The sequence below is a fragment of the Meriones unguiculatus genome, chromosome 15 (genome assembly GCF_030254825.1).
Source record: "Meriones unguiculatus strain TT.TT164.6M chromosome 15, Bangor_MerUng_6.1, whole genome shotgun sequence".
Classification (NCBI taxonomy): Eukaryota; Metazoa; Chordata; class Mammalia; order Rodentia; family Muridae; genus Meriones; species Meriones unguiculatus.
Genome location: NC_083362.1, coordinates 14,017,891 through 14,032,821, shown reverse-complemented (window position 1 = coordinate 14,032,821; position 14,931 = coordinate 14,017,891). Strand labels below are relative to the sequence as shown.

General features: G+C 48.3%; 1 protein-coding gene across 8 annotated transcripts in view; it reads right to left on the bottom strand.

Annotated features, from left to right (window-relative positions):
- Positions 1–11,547, bottom strand: part of Ptprm (protein tyrosine phosphatase receptor type M) — a 674,808-nt gene extending 663,261 nt beyond the window's left edge. For 3 of the 8 annotated variants that reach the window (XM_060368221.1, XM_060368220.1, XM_060368226.1), the window contains exon 1: positions 11,004–11,210. In XM_060368221.1, the coding sequence (XP_060224204.1) occupies positions 11,004–11,076 (73 nt within the window). In that variant the 5' untranslated portion in view covers positions 11,077–11,210. Of the gene's footprint in view, positions 1–11,003 lie in introns of all 8 variants that reach the window. The other 5 variants (XM_060368217.1, XM_060368218.1, XM_060368219.1 and 2 more) reach the window with 4 other exon arrangements.
- Between the last annotated feature and the right edge of the window lie 3,384 nt (positions 11,548–14,931).

Here is a 14,931-nt window from a genome sequence, read left to right as displayed (position 1 = left end):
GGTGTGGCCTTGTTGGAGGAAATGTATCACTGTGGGGGCGGGCTTTGAGGTCGCCTACGCTCAAGCTACACCCAGTATGGCACACAGTCTCCTGGTGCCTGCTGATCAAGATGTGGAACTCTCCACATCTCTCCTTCTCCAGCACCGTGTCTGCCTGGACACTGCCATGCTTCCCACCATGATAATAATAGACTAAACCTCTGAAACTGTGAGCCAGCCCCAATTAAATGTTGTCCTTTGTAAGAGTTACCTTGGTTATGGTGTCTTTACATGAAATAAAACCCTAATTAAGAGAGTCCCCATGATTCCAACGTTTGGACTAACCTCAGTGATCAACAATGCCCCATTTGCCTGGGTACCATTCCTGTGTGCTGTGCTTCCTGATGAGCTGAACTAAGAGTGAAGTAATCTTCCTGTTCCTTAAGCAACTGAAGAGACCTTATGGGTACTTGGATCAAACACCTTCATTTTACAAATGATAAATCTGAATGCAAAGAGACCAACTTATGAAGGTGACGTCCTGTTAAGGATGTCACAGGAAAGATAGCTTAATGAGCCACCTCTGCTAGAGACACATTTTGACAAGTACCTTTCTTCCTTGACCAAAATGACAAGGAAGTGAAATTTTCAAGTGTCTGAACAGACCAGAGAGGTACTCAAAATGTCAAGCCTCTGCCTTCGCTTAGGGGACCCCCTAAGGCAAATTATTCCTCCCTGTCCGTATGTTTCAGTGAACTGTGTGCAAGGAAGTAATTGTCCCAAAATACTTCACAGATTATCTTGTCTCATGATTATCCCTGAATGAGTCATCTCCAAACACAGCTCGGATCTGGAAATGGAGAGAGCTAAGACCATGGGTGTTCTGACGACCCTGAACTGTCTTTTCCCTTCTGACTGTGGTCCCACATTTCAGAGTGAGGACACATCCATTACAGGGACCCCAACTTGGAGCCCTGGCATGGAGTATTATTGCTATGAAATAACTTATTTCTAAATGTTTTTCTGTTAAGACAAGAAAGTGGGGGCATCATTGTGTATGGACACACAGACACACACGCACACACACACACACATACAGGGGGGTGGTCTGGGATTTTCAGTTCTTGCAGTGGTTCTCAGATGTTCCCAGCACTGGTGTGAGAAGCTGTGGTTATCCTGAATCGGGGCAATGGCTTGGAGTCCCTGCTGTGCTTCAGAAGTTGGCTGTTCTTCCTGTCTCTGTGGTCCTGCTCCAGAGAGCAACGAGTCTTTTCAGTCCAGGAGTCCTGTCACTACGTGTGACCCTCAGCACCTACCCTGCAAGTTTCAGGAGTTTAAGACATAACTGACATGACAAAGACGTGTATAACCACACATACACACTTACATGTCACACATCTTGCTGCCTGGAACCGCAGCCACCAAAGCCTTAGAAAGAGTGGGGATTTCTAGCTTGAGCCCTAACAAAATTCACCCTTTTTTTTGACCTATGAAAATCAGAAATTTGTTTGATAGACCCATCGGCCACATGGAAGACGGGCAACAAGGCCAGGGCCCCCATATTAACTATCACACACATAGCCACAGTCCTTCAAGAGATTCCCTAACACAGCTGCTTATTTATAGTAATTCTGCAGAACTCATACCCTGGCTGATGAGAGGGCTGCATGATACAGGTGCTTCTGGCCATTCTGACGGCCTGAGCTCAATACTCAAAACCTACAGGTAGAGAGAATCAACTCCCACAAGTTCTCGGACCTCCACACAAGCTCTGTGGTAGTATGTGCTCACACATATACACACACGATAATAAATAAATAAATAGATAGATAGATAGATAGATAGATAAATAAATAAATAAATGTAAAAAAACTAATTCAGTGTGAGACAGGGTCAGGTGCTTTGGTCCTTAACTTGCCACCAAGGAAAATGTCATCCCCTTCATCCCTACTACTTCCTGTCCTAGGCAGCCATATTCCTCTCACTGTTTTTTCCCAGAAGAGCCCTGCCTCATACCAAGGCCAAGAAAACTACAGTCAGATGGACCTTGCTGGATCTCCCTCCTTCCTATTTCACACCATCCTTTCTACATGATCATCCATCTCTCCTGAATGCCAGGTGGAAAGGGACAGGCTGCCCAGTGTCCGAGATCTTAATGGCAGAAAGTTCTCATGTGACCTCAAACTTTCATTCCATAAATTTCTTCTGCTCTCCCTTTGCTAACACACCCATAACCATCGTGGCAGGTGTGAGGAGGTGTCACACCTTTGTGCTTTACAGTAGACCCAGAACATAATACCCATGGATGCCAGGGTGCACGTGAAAGTGCACCCTAGTCAGTGGGCATACTTCAAAGAAGTAGAAAATACAGCTTTGAGTTTATTGTTGATTTGGCCTGTTTTATCACTTGAGAAGACAGGACACTGAAGGAAGAGGATCAGGGTATACCTGCTGTGAGTAAGGAAGCCTGGCATTACCATGAACCAGTCAGAGCTCTGCAGGGGTAAAATTAATTTCATCCTTGTGATGGCTCATCCTGGTTGTCAGGGATCAAGTGAAGAACCGAAGTGTAACTGTGTTTATGAGGTGTTTTCATAATTGCTAGCTGATGCCGAGGGACCAAGCCCACTGTGAACGATGTCATCCCTAGGGTGATGGGAACCGGCTTACACAAAAACGCTGAGCAAGCCAACAAGCAGTGTCCTCCATGGCCTCTGATTCAGTTCCCGTCTCTGGTTCCTGCCCTGTCTTCGCTAGATGACTGACTGTGACTTAGGCCAAATGATTCCTTTCTTCTCCAAGTGGCTTTTGGCGTTGCTGTTGAGCGCAGCAACAGAAAGCAAACTAGAAAATTCCCGTAACTGAAAGGCAAGAAGAGACAAGGCACACATTCCACCACCATGGCACCTTTGGACTGGTGATGCCAGGGTTCTTTTTGTTTAGCATGTGCGTGCGTGCGTGTTAAGACCACAAGATGACCTCAGGTGTTCTTGGGAATGCTGGCTTTGGGTCTGGAGCTAACCAGTGAGCTCCAGGGATCCTCCTGTCCTGGAGGATTAGGGGCACTACTAATCCTGACATTTCCTCTAGGTTCTGGGGATGGAACTGGGGTCTTAGTGCTTGTGACGCAAGCTCCTTCCCAAGTGAGCCACCCCGTCAGCCCATCACTACGGCCTTCTTGATATAGCACCTCCTAAGTCATATGCCCTGCAAAGAGTATAATGATAAATATACTGCATGATAGATTTCGCTTTTTTTAGTGATCAATATCACACCAAAATTCTAGTTTAAAGCACCAACTGGGTCATAAATTTTTTATTATACGCAGTAAAATTACAGGCTTACTTTTGAATATTTGATTTAATTTTACTTTTTAATTTGGTGACCAGAATCTTTCTATGCTCATCAACAGATAGCAGCTCCAAGCACCTACCCACACCTGGTTCTTCTATTAACGTTATATTCCAAAGGTTTAAAAACGTCAAACTTGACAGGACGAACAAAGCGCAGTGTGGAGCAGTAAGCTGAAATGATTTCGCTTTCTCTTCTCGGGGGAACTACAACAAACATTTACTGAGCAACTACTGCATGTTAAACATAGTTCAGTCATGTGGCCTTCTGCACTGGCAGCATTTGCTTTAACAGGATGCTTTAGACCGCTTTACAATTGCCTATCTAGTCAGGACGTAACAGCACATTTCAGGCATATAATTATCCCAAGAGAGGTGGAGAGGAGCCCTGCTCACTGTGATACTGTTCCAGTTCCTCCTAATCCCTGTGAAAGCCCACCTGTGTTGCCCCTGCAATTCCACAGAGGGAAGCCCTTAAACATATGAGGCCTCAGACGGGCACAGGAAGCCAGGCTGAAGCATCTTCTTTTATTGTTTGCAAGAAATTTGCTTTGTGCATACTGAATAAGTGATTAAAAATGTTCACCCATCTGAGAACAAATAGATGCTCTATCAGCTTTTCTGCTGTGAAGCTCATAAAAGGTGAATGTTTTGCTGATATAATCACTGTTAAGGAGTGGCTTGTTCATCCAAGGAAAAGTCCTGGGGCCTTTAGTTTGAGAGGTCTCTGGCTCCTCTGCCCTCATTCCAAAATCATCATTCACCCTGGTTGTGAGGCCATGTCCCCTGCTCTGATCTGCGTGTCTACAGAAAGCTGAAGCCATGTCCTCCTGCCTCTCTACCCCCTTGCTTGTGCTTCCTGTAAAAAGTCAGAAATGACTCATCGGTAATTACCACTTTGAGTGGTAAACAGGACAATGGCTAGATCAGATTTCCAAGCAAGTTTTAGTGACTTCCAGGCGACCGTAGCTAAACCCAGAATGCCATATGTAAGCTGGCACCCATGAACTGTATGCCACATACCTACCCAGAATGCACAGCATGGATTCTGCTGGGCTACAAAGGATTGGAAAGACCTCGGATTTGATTTGCAAATAACTACAGTTCAGTTCAACCTCTCTACAGAAACTAAGTCAGCCTATTGCACAAGCACAAAGGCAAGGGGAAAATGGGTATGATCGTCTCAGACCAGCCTAGAGTTGTCTTTGGGTCACTGCTCAGTCACACCGAAGTACAGAACAGGCCACACTGAAGGGCCTGCAGCTTACACAGAAGGATTTAACTCTATGATAGAGTTAGAAAGTAACACAGGAAGCAGGTGGCGATGTGCTAACCACTGTCTCTTTCTTTGGCTGTAAATTAATGAGTACAGGATGCTCTCCCTGGCTCAGGCAGGTGGCTTTGGGGACACAGCTAGAACTAGTGATTAGTGGTGGATCATGGCAAGAGAAGAGGCAGCAGGATCCTGACAAGCCCTCTGCTTCAGAAACAAAACAACACCCACTGAATGTGTTCTAGTCAACGCATAAGGCGGCAGCACAATCCCTTTCCTTTACCTGGGGTGTTAAATGCCAGAGACACGGCGATTGTCTCCAGTGGCCAACAGAAAGCTAGGCTCTGATGGCTTCAAACAGAAAACAGAAACCTTTTATTCTCCATTTGGAAGATAAGTATCTTATTCAAGCTCTGTCTAAAGTTCTGGCTGTCACAAAATTGGTCTCTGGGTCCCCCCCCCCCCCCGAGAGAAGCGTCTGCCTCTTTAATTTTGGTGCATTTGACAATTCTAACAACTACTCTTCCTTATCCGACCTCATCAAGTGGCCACAGGAACAACAAGTGGGCAATAAATATTTGCATCTAAGGGCACTGTTGGAATAAGAACATGGTTGGCTCCATCTTAGAAGAGACCAAGGAATGTTAGTATCTTCCAAACACTTCCAACCTGGAACGGTTTCTGATGGCTGGACATGACAGCACAATGCAATCCAAGCTTTACATTAAATAAAAACGTAGGAATCATTTCAGCCATCTCTCCGGCCCCTTTCTCTCTTTAAACCCTGAGGCGGGATGGGCCCAGTATCATCTGTGAAGTGGTGGTCCCATACCCATGGTCCCATGTAACAGTTACAGTTACAGTTACACCTCATATCTGGATTGTTGATGAAGCATATTTCTAGGACTTGTATTTCTAGCCCCAGTTCTCTTTCAGCTCCATACAGGTTCATTTGGGTTCTTTTTCAGTAGTGTTTCTTAGATCCCCAGGCTCACCAGAATCCCCTGGAATATTTGTTCCTAGCAGAATTCTGAGCCCTGGCCCCAGAGGTTCTGGTTGAAAAGATGAGGACCTGGAAATTTCCGGCCCTCCTGAATGCTGCTGCTGCTGCTGCTGCTGCTTCTGGCCCATGGAACACACTTCAGGACACCCTCTTCTGAAACAACTTGTCTCAAACCGTGGCCACAAGACATGGTTACCTGGAGATGCTCCAGGAGCCCTGCCTTACATCAAGGGCCATCAGAATAAATCACAGTTCTGGGCTGAGGAAAAGCAGTTCTAGAAATGATGGGTCCACTCAACCCACACTGAGTTGTGAGACTTGTAACCCAGAACCATGGAAAGCCAGGAGGGTTGAACTCCTGCAGAAGTGGAATTTATCATCCTGAATGGCATCTTAGGTAGCAGCAAGAGTTCTAAATGCAGAGCCTCCCCCGGGACTGTTCATCTTAGTAAACATTTCCCCTCCTCCTGTTTTCTGCATTTATTTTTCTCACACACCCAGACCCTTAATTACACCCTGGACTTGCCAGCTGCCCCGTCAAAGGGAAATGGTGAGCCTTGTAGAGCAGGAAACATCCTGACTGCATTCTTCTCCTCACCCACTGCAGGCAGCTCTTCTCTCTCTCTCTCTCTCTCTCTCTCTCTCTCTCTCTCTCTCTCTCTCTCTCTCCTCTCTCCCCCTGATACAGGCTGAATTCTGGCTTTCAAATGACTAAATATAAAACCTCTATAGTATTTTTAAGAACCAGAGAAGCTGTGTCCTCTTACAATAAAAGGCTTATAGTATTTTATATCTTTTAAAAAAATGTTTCATTAGTGAGTTGGAAAGATGGCCATAATTAAACCTTCCCTGGCTTATGAAATAAGCCTATTAGCAGTTCTGTGTTGTATTCATAGAGACAGGAACACCGAAAAGAGTTGAAACTGAGAAAATTAGTAGAAGAGTTTGTTTAAAAAAAAAAAGAAGAAGAAGAAGAAGAAATCTTAGAATGGATGAAAAGTACATACATGGCAAATGCTACTTAAGAATATTTACATTTAGAAAAATGTTTTTGACATGCATTTTTAACTCATGGGGCTAGAAAAATGGCTCAGTGGTTAAGAGCACTTGCTGCTCTAGAGAGGAACTGGGTTTCATTCCCAGCACCTACATGGGGTGGTTTACAACCATCTGAAACTCCAAATCCTGGGAGATCTGACACCCTCTTCTGGCCTCCTTGGGTATCAGCATACACACCCGGCACACACACACACAAACAGACACATACCCATAAAAATAATCATTATAAAAAATAAAATGTATTTAACTCAGCTAAATGCTCTCTATCTCTCTGAGGTGAAGAGTATACTTCTAAATATTTAAATAATATATCATCTTAGGAAATGTAATAAAATCAAAAGCAAAATCTCAAAGGAAACAAATATTGATCGAAAACACAGCTGCTCAACCAGAATGTATACAGGCACCCTGAAGACAACAGGAACTCACTACAGTATGTGAAAGAATTAAATTAGACACAGATTTTAGTAGACAATTGTCCCAGATATACTGATATTTTAAAACCAACTTCTCCCAAATCTAAAGACTGTGATTCATTCATAAAGGGCTTATGTAATCTGAAGACATAATTAAAATCTCTGCTTCCTTAAGGAAGAATCATCTAGAAATATTCCAGTTATGTATCAGAGTATCCATACTGCGCCATATGTCAGGAGCTTCCTATCTGAAAACCCATAAAATAACCCCACACAACATAAGACTAAAACCTGTAATTTTCTTCATCAGAACAATTTATTATGCTCAAGCAATTCTTCACAAACACATAACATGAAGAATATATAACGCTGTAGTGATTTCCTGGCATCTTCCTTTCTAGCTCACTGAGCGAAACTTGAAGTATTTCTTCCCATCAATTATCCATGAACGCAGCACAAAAGTGCAAAACATCATGACTGCAGCTATCTAAAACAGACAAAACAGCAGTCTGCTAAACAGACCACAGCCCTCTGCAAGGCTGAATCTCAAAATCATCTTCTATTGATAGAAGAGTTGTGGAAGCTGAACAAGAGAGTTCAAGTACCCCTTCCGCACAGCTTCCCTGGTGCCAAGGCCTTACATAATCAGAGTAAAATCACCCATACTAAGAAGCGAACAGTAGGCAGCATGATGCCACCACACTCAACGCAGCCCTTAGTCAGATTCCCACAATGTCCACACTAACATCCTTGACAGATCTGAAAATGAACTTCTGTCGAGGGCCCCAGGTTCACAAAGCTATGCTGGTTTAATTGTATCCCCAATAGTAGAGCGGAAACGGAGAGCTAACTCTGTCCTTTTTCTGCAAGCTGGAGCTTTCCAAACTTCACACATCAGCCCGTGCAGAACTAAGCATTTCACTGTCCAATGCTTACTACAAGTTGGCTTTTTAAAATGGGTCAAAGGGAAACCGCTTGCCAACTCCTTGGCTCCTCATCATGGAAAAGAGTTGCTCAAGCAGTCTTATTTACCTCTCCTTGTGCCTTTATTATATGTCTCTTTACAGATGGTTTTTAAAAATAATCTAAGCCTAAAGACAGACAGTTAACTTTGCCATTTTGCCCAACAAATCTGATAGGTTAAAAATGGAAAATATGTTTAAGTGAAATACTTACAGATTATAAAATCCACATGAGCCCAAACCTTAATTATTTTTCTTTCTATTGACTCTATTTCTGATGTCTGGGAAGAAAAAAAAAAAGAAAAAAAAAGAAAAAAAAAAGCCTGGCCCACCTCTGTAAATGACTGGTAATGGGACTTAACTCCAAATCCATTCTAAAGAGGCAGGGAAGCAGTACAAAGGGGCAGGGGCAGCAAAGGTGAGAGCATAAACCTCACGGTTTCATCCATGAGGTGCACATTACGAGGAAAATGTAAGCTCAGATTGCAGAGTGGAAGAGGGCTGGGTATGAAACCCAGCCTTTGAGCATCCTGGTGAAGGCCTCTGCCACTGAGCTACCAGCCAAGTCTGCCTTTCACAAAGCCCTTCCCCCTCCTCCCTTTCCATGCCAGTCAGTTCATATACAATTTCAAAGTTTGCCAAAGGCAATGATTCACACTAGTAACTTATTAAATAAACAGTGCATGCCTGTTGTTAGGTACAAGGCTCTAAATTAAGTGTTTTATGGGAAGATTATGGGAGGGGCTTCCTTAGCCCTCAAAGAGGTTGTAGTCTAGCTCTAAGGATGTTTCATTGTATCCCCAAACCAGTGACAAGCCAGCTAATGCAGAGCTGTATGAAGAAGGGACCCTAGTGTCTCAGCATCAAAATCAATCTTCTCAGCATGTGCAAAATAAACTCCACAACCCTCACTCTCCCAGGGCAGTAAGCTCCTGGCCTCTGTGCTTTCCAGAAGCCAAAGTGGGGGAGGGGATATGGATGTCCAGCAACAAGTCTGATGTTTGCGAACAGGAAACTTGCCAGCTTCAGAGTTAATTTTCAACATTTCTAAACAATCATTTGTAGAGAGCCTTTTGTTTCCTTTCTCCCCACTAACATACAAGGGTAACTCTAGCTTCCCAAATGAAAAAGAAAAGGTGCTTCGACTCATGGTAAAACACAAATAGAAATGTCTTTTTTTTTTTCCCTGAAAGGAAAATCAGGATAAGTGTTAGCAAAAGCTCACTTTGTTCAAAGGACCCTTTAATGTATCTTTAAGAGGGGTACCACTGAGCCTATAAATAATTTTGTCCTTAAACGCCATTTAAAACTCCATCACAATCACAATGATACTTGACACAGCTTAAATTTAAACAAACTCCATCGATGTGAGTTGGGCATATTTGTAAAGAGAAAACACAACCAAGGCCTTCAAACCTAGCTTTTAATGCCGAGCTACAAAGCTTCCAAGCTAACACATGTTACTTTTATTATTCACCTAATAAGAACACAGACAAAATCTGTGTCCCCTTTATATCAGACAGCTGTGCAAACGTGCACTGACGCCTCTTCCGTGCGTGTGCAATTCTCACATTGTTAAGGGGGCACTCAGGTAGAGGAAACCCGCATTTTTCTGTTGAAGTTGGTGGTCTGGGGTTCTTTCAATGCATTGCACAGTTAAGAAACAGCTCCCCTCCCCTTCTACCGCCAACTGCGCTCAAGGGGCTTGCTGCTCAGCCAGATACAATCTTCTGTGCCTATAAATACAAAAGACCAACATCCCAGGATGCCCAGAAAGTCAGACCTGATGCTTTCACTGGCCAGAGAGGTCTCTGTGGCTTTAATGTTTGCAAACACATATTCCTTACTTTAAAGTTCCCATCACCAATTTTTTTTTAAAACCCAACTTACTCAGCCCTCCAGAAAAAAAAAGACACAGAACCCCATTTTGCAATTCGTGTTCAAGGTTAAATATGGTCTTTTTATTAAAAGGAAAAGGTAAAACTCCACTGCCACCATTGTGTGTGAAACTAATAAATACTATGGGGTGTGCGCACGCCGTCAGCGTTTGCCAAGCACCCACGTGCGTCCTCCTGGGACAGAAGATCCTAGATACCCTACGACTCCGTGCCAGCTTCGGTCTCGCGCCTGACCCCTGACTCCTTTCCACACCCCAGTGCCTCCACCAGGAGCTCCTCGAGGCTCTCGACGCCTGGCCGCGCGGCAGCCTCGGGCTTCAGTGCACACAGCCAGTCCGACCCCTCCTTTCAGCTGGGACCCCCGCGCTGCCCGGCTGGGTTAGCAAGTTGCTACGGCGGCGGCGGCGCGGCGGCGGCACACCGTTCGGGAGGCCGAGGGTGGGGTCTGGGCGCCCGGCCACACTGACCAGGGCTGGGGGAGCTGCGGATTCCTCCAGGGTCGCCGAGACCTCCCGCGGTGCAGAAAGGGACCGCCTGCCCGGCGAAGCCGCCGCGCAACCGCGGGGACCCGCTCAGGTCGCCCACGGCGCCGGGCAGGGGGCAGCAGGGAGGTCAGGTTTCGGGAGGTCGCCAGCGACACTAGCCGATTGGGGAGAGCGCCGCGGGCGCAGCTGAGCACCCGCGGTCCACACCGGCCGCCACCGAGGCTGAGAGGCCCGCGCAGCGCCTACTCTCGGTGGCTGCAGCTGGGAACTTCAGGCAAAGTTTTCTGCCATTCCTGCCCCGGCCTCCCAGGGACTCCGAGCCCCAGGCACGGTCCTGGCCGTGCGTGCACGGGGGCCCGGATGGAGGTCCCGGCTCCCGTGCTGCTCCCGCGGGCTCTGCGCGGGCCCCGGGGCTCGGCGGCTGCTTTGCCTCTGGCCATCGGCCAGCCCGGCTCACCCGCTACGCGATGCCCGGCCCTGCGCGCCCCTGCCCGGCCCCGAAGCTCTCCTCGGACTCTCCCACCCCGGTGTCGCCTACATCGCGGGCGCCCCGGGAACTGTGGGAGCGGCCCGCTTACCTGAAAACGTCTCCCCGGCCGCAGTTAGCAAAAGTCCAGCCAAAGTCACCAGGCAAGTCCCAAGTGTCCTCATGGTGCTGGGTGCGCGCCGGGCCGCCTTGGGGCGGCGGCGGCCGGTAGACTCTAGGAGCCAAGAGGGACGCGAGCCTGAGCCGCAGGCTGCCAGGGTGGACGCGACAGCGGCGAAACGCCAGACCCCAAAGTGGCAACAGTTGCGCAAGTCCGAAGTCCCGCGACTCCCGGGCGTGGGGACGGCGTCCTGGGTCCTCCTGCCCTCTCGCCCGACCCCGCTTGGAGTGGGGCGCCGCCGGGAGAGGGAGCGGAGGGCGCGCCCGCGGAGCCCAAATCCTCCCTGGGATCCGGTGCTGCGCCCGCCTAAGCGTTGCCCCCGATCGGGACCGAGCCGCCCGCGGCGCCGTAGCCGTGGCCGTGGCCGTGGCCGTGATAGCGCGCTTGCAGCCCGCCGCCTCTCCTCCTGCAGCCCCAGCCACCTCGGGCGGCGGCGCGCCGATGGCCGAGCCCGCGCCGGCTGCGCGCGGGGCTCCTGCTCCGCGACTGACTGGCGGTGCCCCGCAGGCCGGCTGGAAGGAGCCCACGTCACGGCCGGGCCGGAGCCTCCGCGGCCCGCTAGAGGGCGCGAGCGCCCGCGTCCCCGGCCCGGGGCCAGCTCGGCCTGCGCGGCGCCTGCGGGCTCCGCGGGGTGGCCACTGCCGAGATGCGGGCGGGACCCGGCGGCCAGGAGCAACCGCCCGGGGCGCCACCCTCGACCCCAGCTCGCCCCGGCAGCGCCTTGGGTTTCCCACGCTGGCCTCGGAGACAGGGACCGCGCCCCAGCCAGAAGTTTGTCCCGGGTCACGCTCGGCGAGGAGTTGGAGTGCGCCTGGCACGGGGCGGCAGTGTCCCTGGTGGTGGCTGGTTTGCCAGCGCAGGGAAGGATCGGGAGCCGCCAGCACCCTGGGCCGCTGGGTCCGCAGCTTGCAAGGGGCACGCACGCCGCCCTGCCTGAGCCCCCGAGTCCGGGAAGCCGGACGCGCTTCTGCCGCTCCGCAGCGTGGTGTCGCCGGCAATGCTGCCCGGAGCTTGGAAAGCAGCAGTCGCGTGGAACCAGGGTGTGGGCAGAAACGGCGATTTCTGTGTCTGGTGCAAATGGAGAGCGAATCAAACACTGTCTTAAAATATTTTAATTTGCCGTTTGGGGTCTGAGATGACTATTTCATTAAGTGAACAAAAATGCTACCAAGGATTATGTTAAAAGTAAAATTCGAGTTTTTATTGTAATTCTGTTTGGTTTTTTTTTTTTTTAAAGTGGTTGCTCATTTTGCTCAGAGTAAAGCCATTAGAACACCTGTAGGCTATTTACCAACCTAACTACGGGCAATAGTGGTTAAGTTAGGATCCCAATTTGTGTTCTGATACACACAAGTAGGTTAGTGCTCAAAAGCGGGGCGCCTGGAGCTCTCCCCATTGCTTCCCCAGGAGGCTCCTCTCTTCAGTCCTCACCTGCATTTTAATGCTTTAAAGACCTGAGAAATAAATGACACCGCTCCCCCACCCCCAACACACACACACACACACACACACACACACACACACAGACTCCTGTTGTTGAAGGCTCGAAACCAGCCAAAGATGATGGCTTTCGATCTCATCTCCCAGGACATCTGTGGATCAGGACTTCTGCATCTGCCAGACCAAACACATAACTAGCATTTTCCTCCGGGCGTTCCCAGGAGGTCCTCATGAGGCCTTTTGTTTAGAAGTCTTCACCTTAATTGTCTGCTTAACACCACCGTCCTACCTCTCCATTCCCTTTATCCCATAACGCGCCTGATGGCCTTTTCCTAAACCTGGAAGTAAAAATTTGAAGTCTCGTACTTACTTCCAAAGAATCAACAAGTGAACAGAGGCCTAATCAGCAACCTGACCTTTTTGATGACGTTATACTTTATAAGATAATTGAAATATGCTTTTTAAAAAGTGAATGGTGACGGCCACCCCCACACGCAGCATTTTGCTGTTGTGGGAGCATCCATAAAAAAGGTTCTGAGTAATGTCTTTAAGTTGGGTGAAGAGATTAGTAGTAGGTAAAATTTCATTCATCACTCATCAGTTCTTTCAGTCAACCTTCAGCAATACAATCATTGCAAGCCATTGTTGAGGCACTGAAATCTGTTTCAGGCTGGTGGCTCCTTCAGAAACAGACTGAGGTTAGGCTGACGTACAGGGAGGTCGCTTTGAATTGGGGGGGTGATTCCTGACAAGGAGAGAAAAGCGCCAGGGAACAGACTGAGGACAGGGTCTGGTGCATTGGAGAACAGGATGGGCTCAGGCCTCTGGATTCAGGTATCCAAGGGCCCTTACCACAGCAAGCCTACCCTTGCTCTGCACAGAAAGGATTCCTCCCTCCCCCCCTTACATAAAGCCTCATGGGGGCTGTGTGCATTTCACCTGCTCCTCTGTTCTTCCCGGAGACAATGCTGAGCTAACTATCTCCCTGCCATCCACATTTCACAGAGCGGTGGGGTTTTGGCTTCAGCTCCCTCTGATTCCTAGGGAACCACTGTTTATCTACTGCCCCTTGCAGGTGACTGCCCAAAGCCACCTTTGGACTAAATGAAGAAAAAGTAAGTTGTCAGGACTTCTGGGGAGGGGTGATATCCTTGCAGGGAGTCTCCCTAGGGGACCTGTGTTTTCAGCTGTAGAGATTTCTTGGTTCACTCTAACCACTGCTTGTCACTCCTGCCTCTCTGGGGACAAAGGAGACATTTGCAGAGTAGATGGCCAAAGTGAGGAGTGCTGTCAGGCCAGCTTCTACCGTGAGTGGGTTCTGAGAGAATGCAAATGAGAGTGGTCAGTAGGTTTGCAGAGATTAACCAGGCTGGCAAAGGTGTCTTCCTAATACAGTTTGAAAGAGAACCAAACCGAGGCATAAGAAACAATGGGTTGTTTCTTTTCATGTGTTCCCTTCCTTGCTTGTTTGCTTGTTTGTGGTTTCTTTCTTTCAGACAGGGCCATTAGTGGGGATTGAACTCGGGGCTTTGAGTGTGCTCCGCACAAGCTTGTATATCTTGTGACCCTCGGGCCCTCTAAGGCCCAGACAGGGAAGGAGACCCTCTGGGTACATTATTGCCAGGGCCACTTTGGGGCCATGCAGGGACACTATGATTGACCACAGCGAATCTGTCTCTAATTTTGTTCCACATCCATTAAAGTCAAAATGGAAATGAAAGCTTATCTGACCACAGCCCACCCCATGCACCCTGAGTGTTAGTTACAGGGGCTTTGGAGGCTAACCACAGGCAGAAAATTACTAAGACTCTCCAAGTACCCCGGAGGGATGGGTCTGTATCTCTGGTCGCTTAAGTATGATCCAAAGGAAAAGCAATTCATTGTTCTTGTGGCTCTTCCTTTCCTCCCTAATCCTTCCTGAAATAATAACTTGCCATTTTTATATACTTGCTTGGATCACAAGTGTTGTGTGTGCGCGTGCGCGCGCGCGTGCGCGCGCGCGTGCGCGTGTGCGTGTAAAATGAAAATATGCACTGTATTGGTTACACAATGGTGTGTTCTCCTGGTTAAAGTATGTGAAGGAAGGTGGGAGGAGATTTTGAAACCCACTATGTAGGTGAAGTCTGTTTCTGTGCTGCCTGGCTTGCACGGTGGCATTCTACCCAAAAGCTCTGTGTAGACCCCGAGAGTGAGTAAACATGATTCCTTATTCTGCTGGTCTCTGATGAAGTAGGGTTATAAGCACCCCTATATCCTAAATCCTGGCCTCTTGATCCCCGTCTCTTCTTCACCTCAGGGACTGTGGGAGCCCAGGGGTAGCAGAGGGAACCTTGTCAGGTGACAAACAAACCCTTGGACTCAAGCACTCCATATGCAAGAGTCTTGCATTCACTCAGCTTTGGGCTGTTGGTTTATCTGA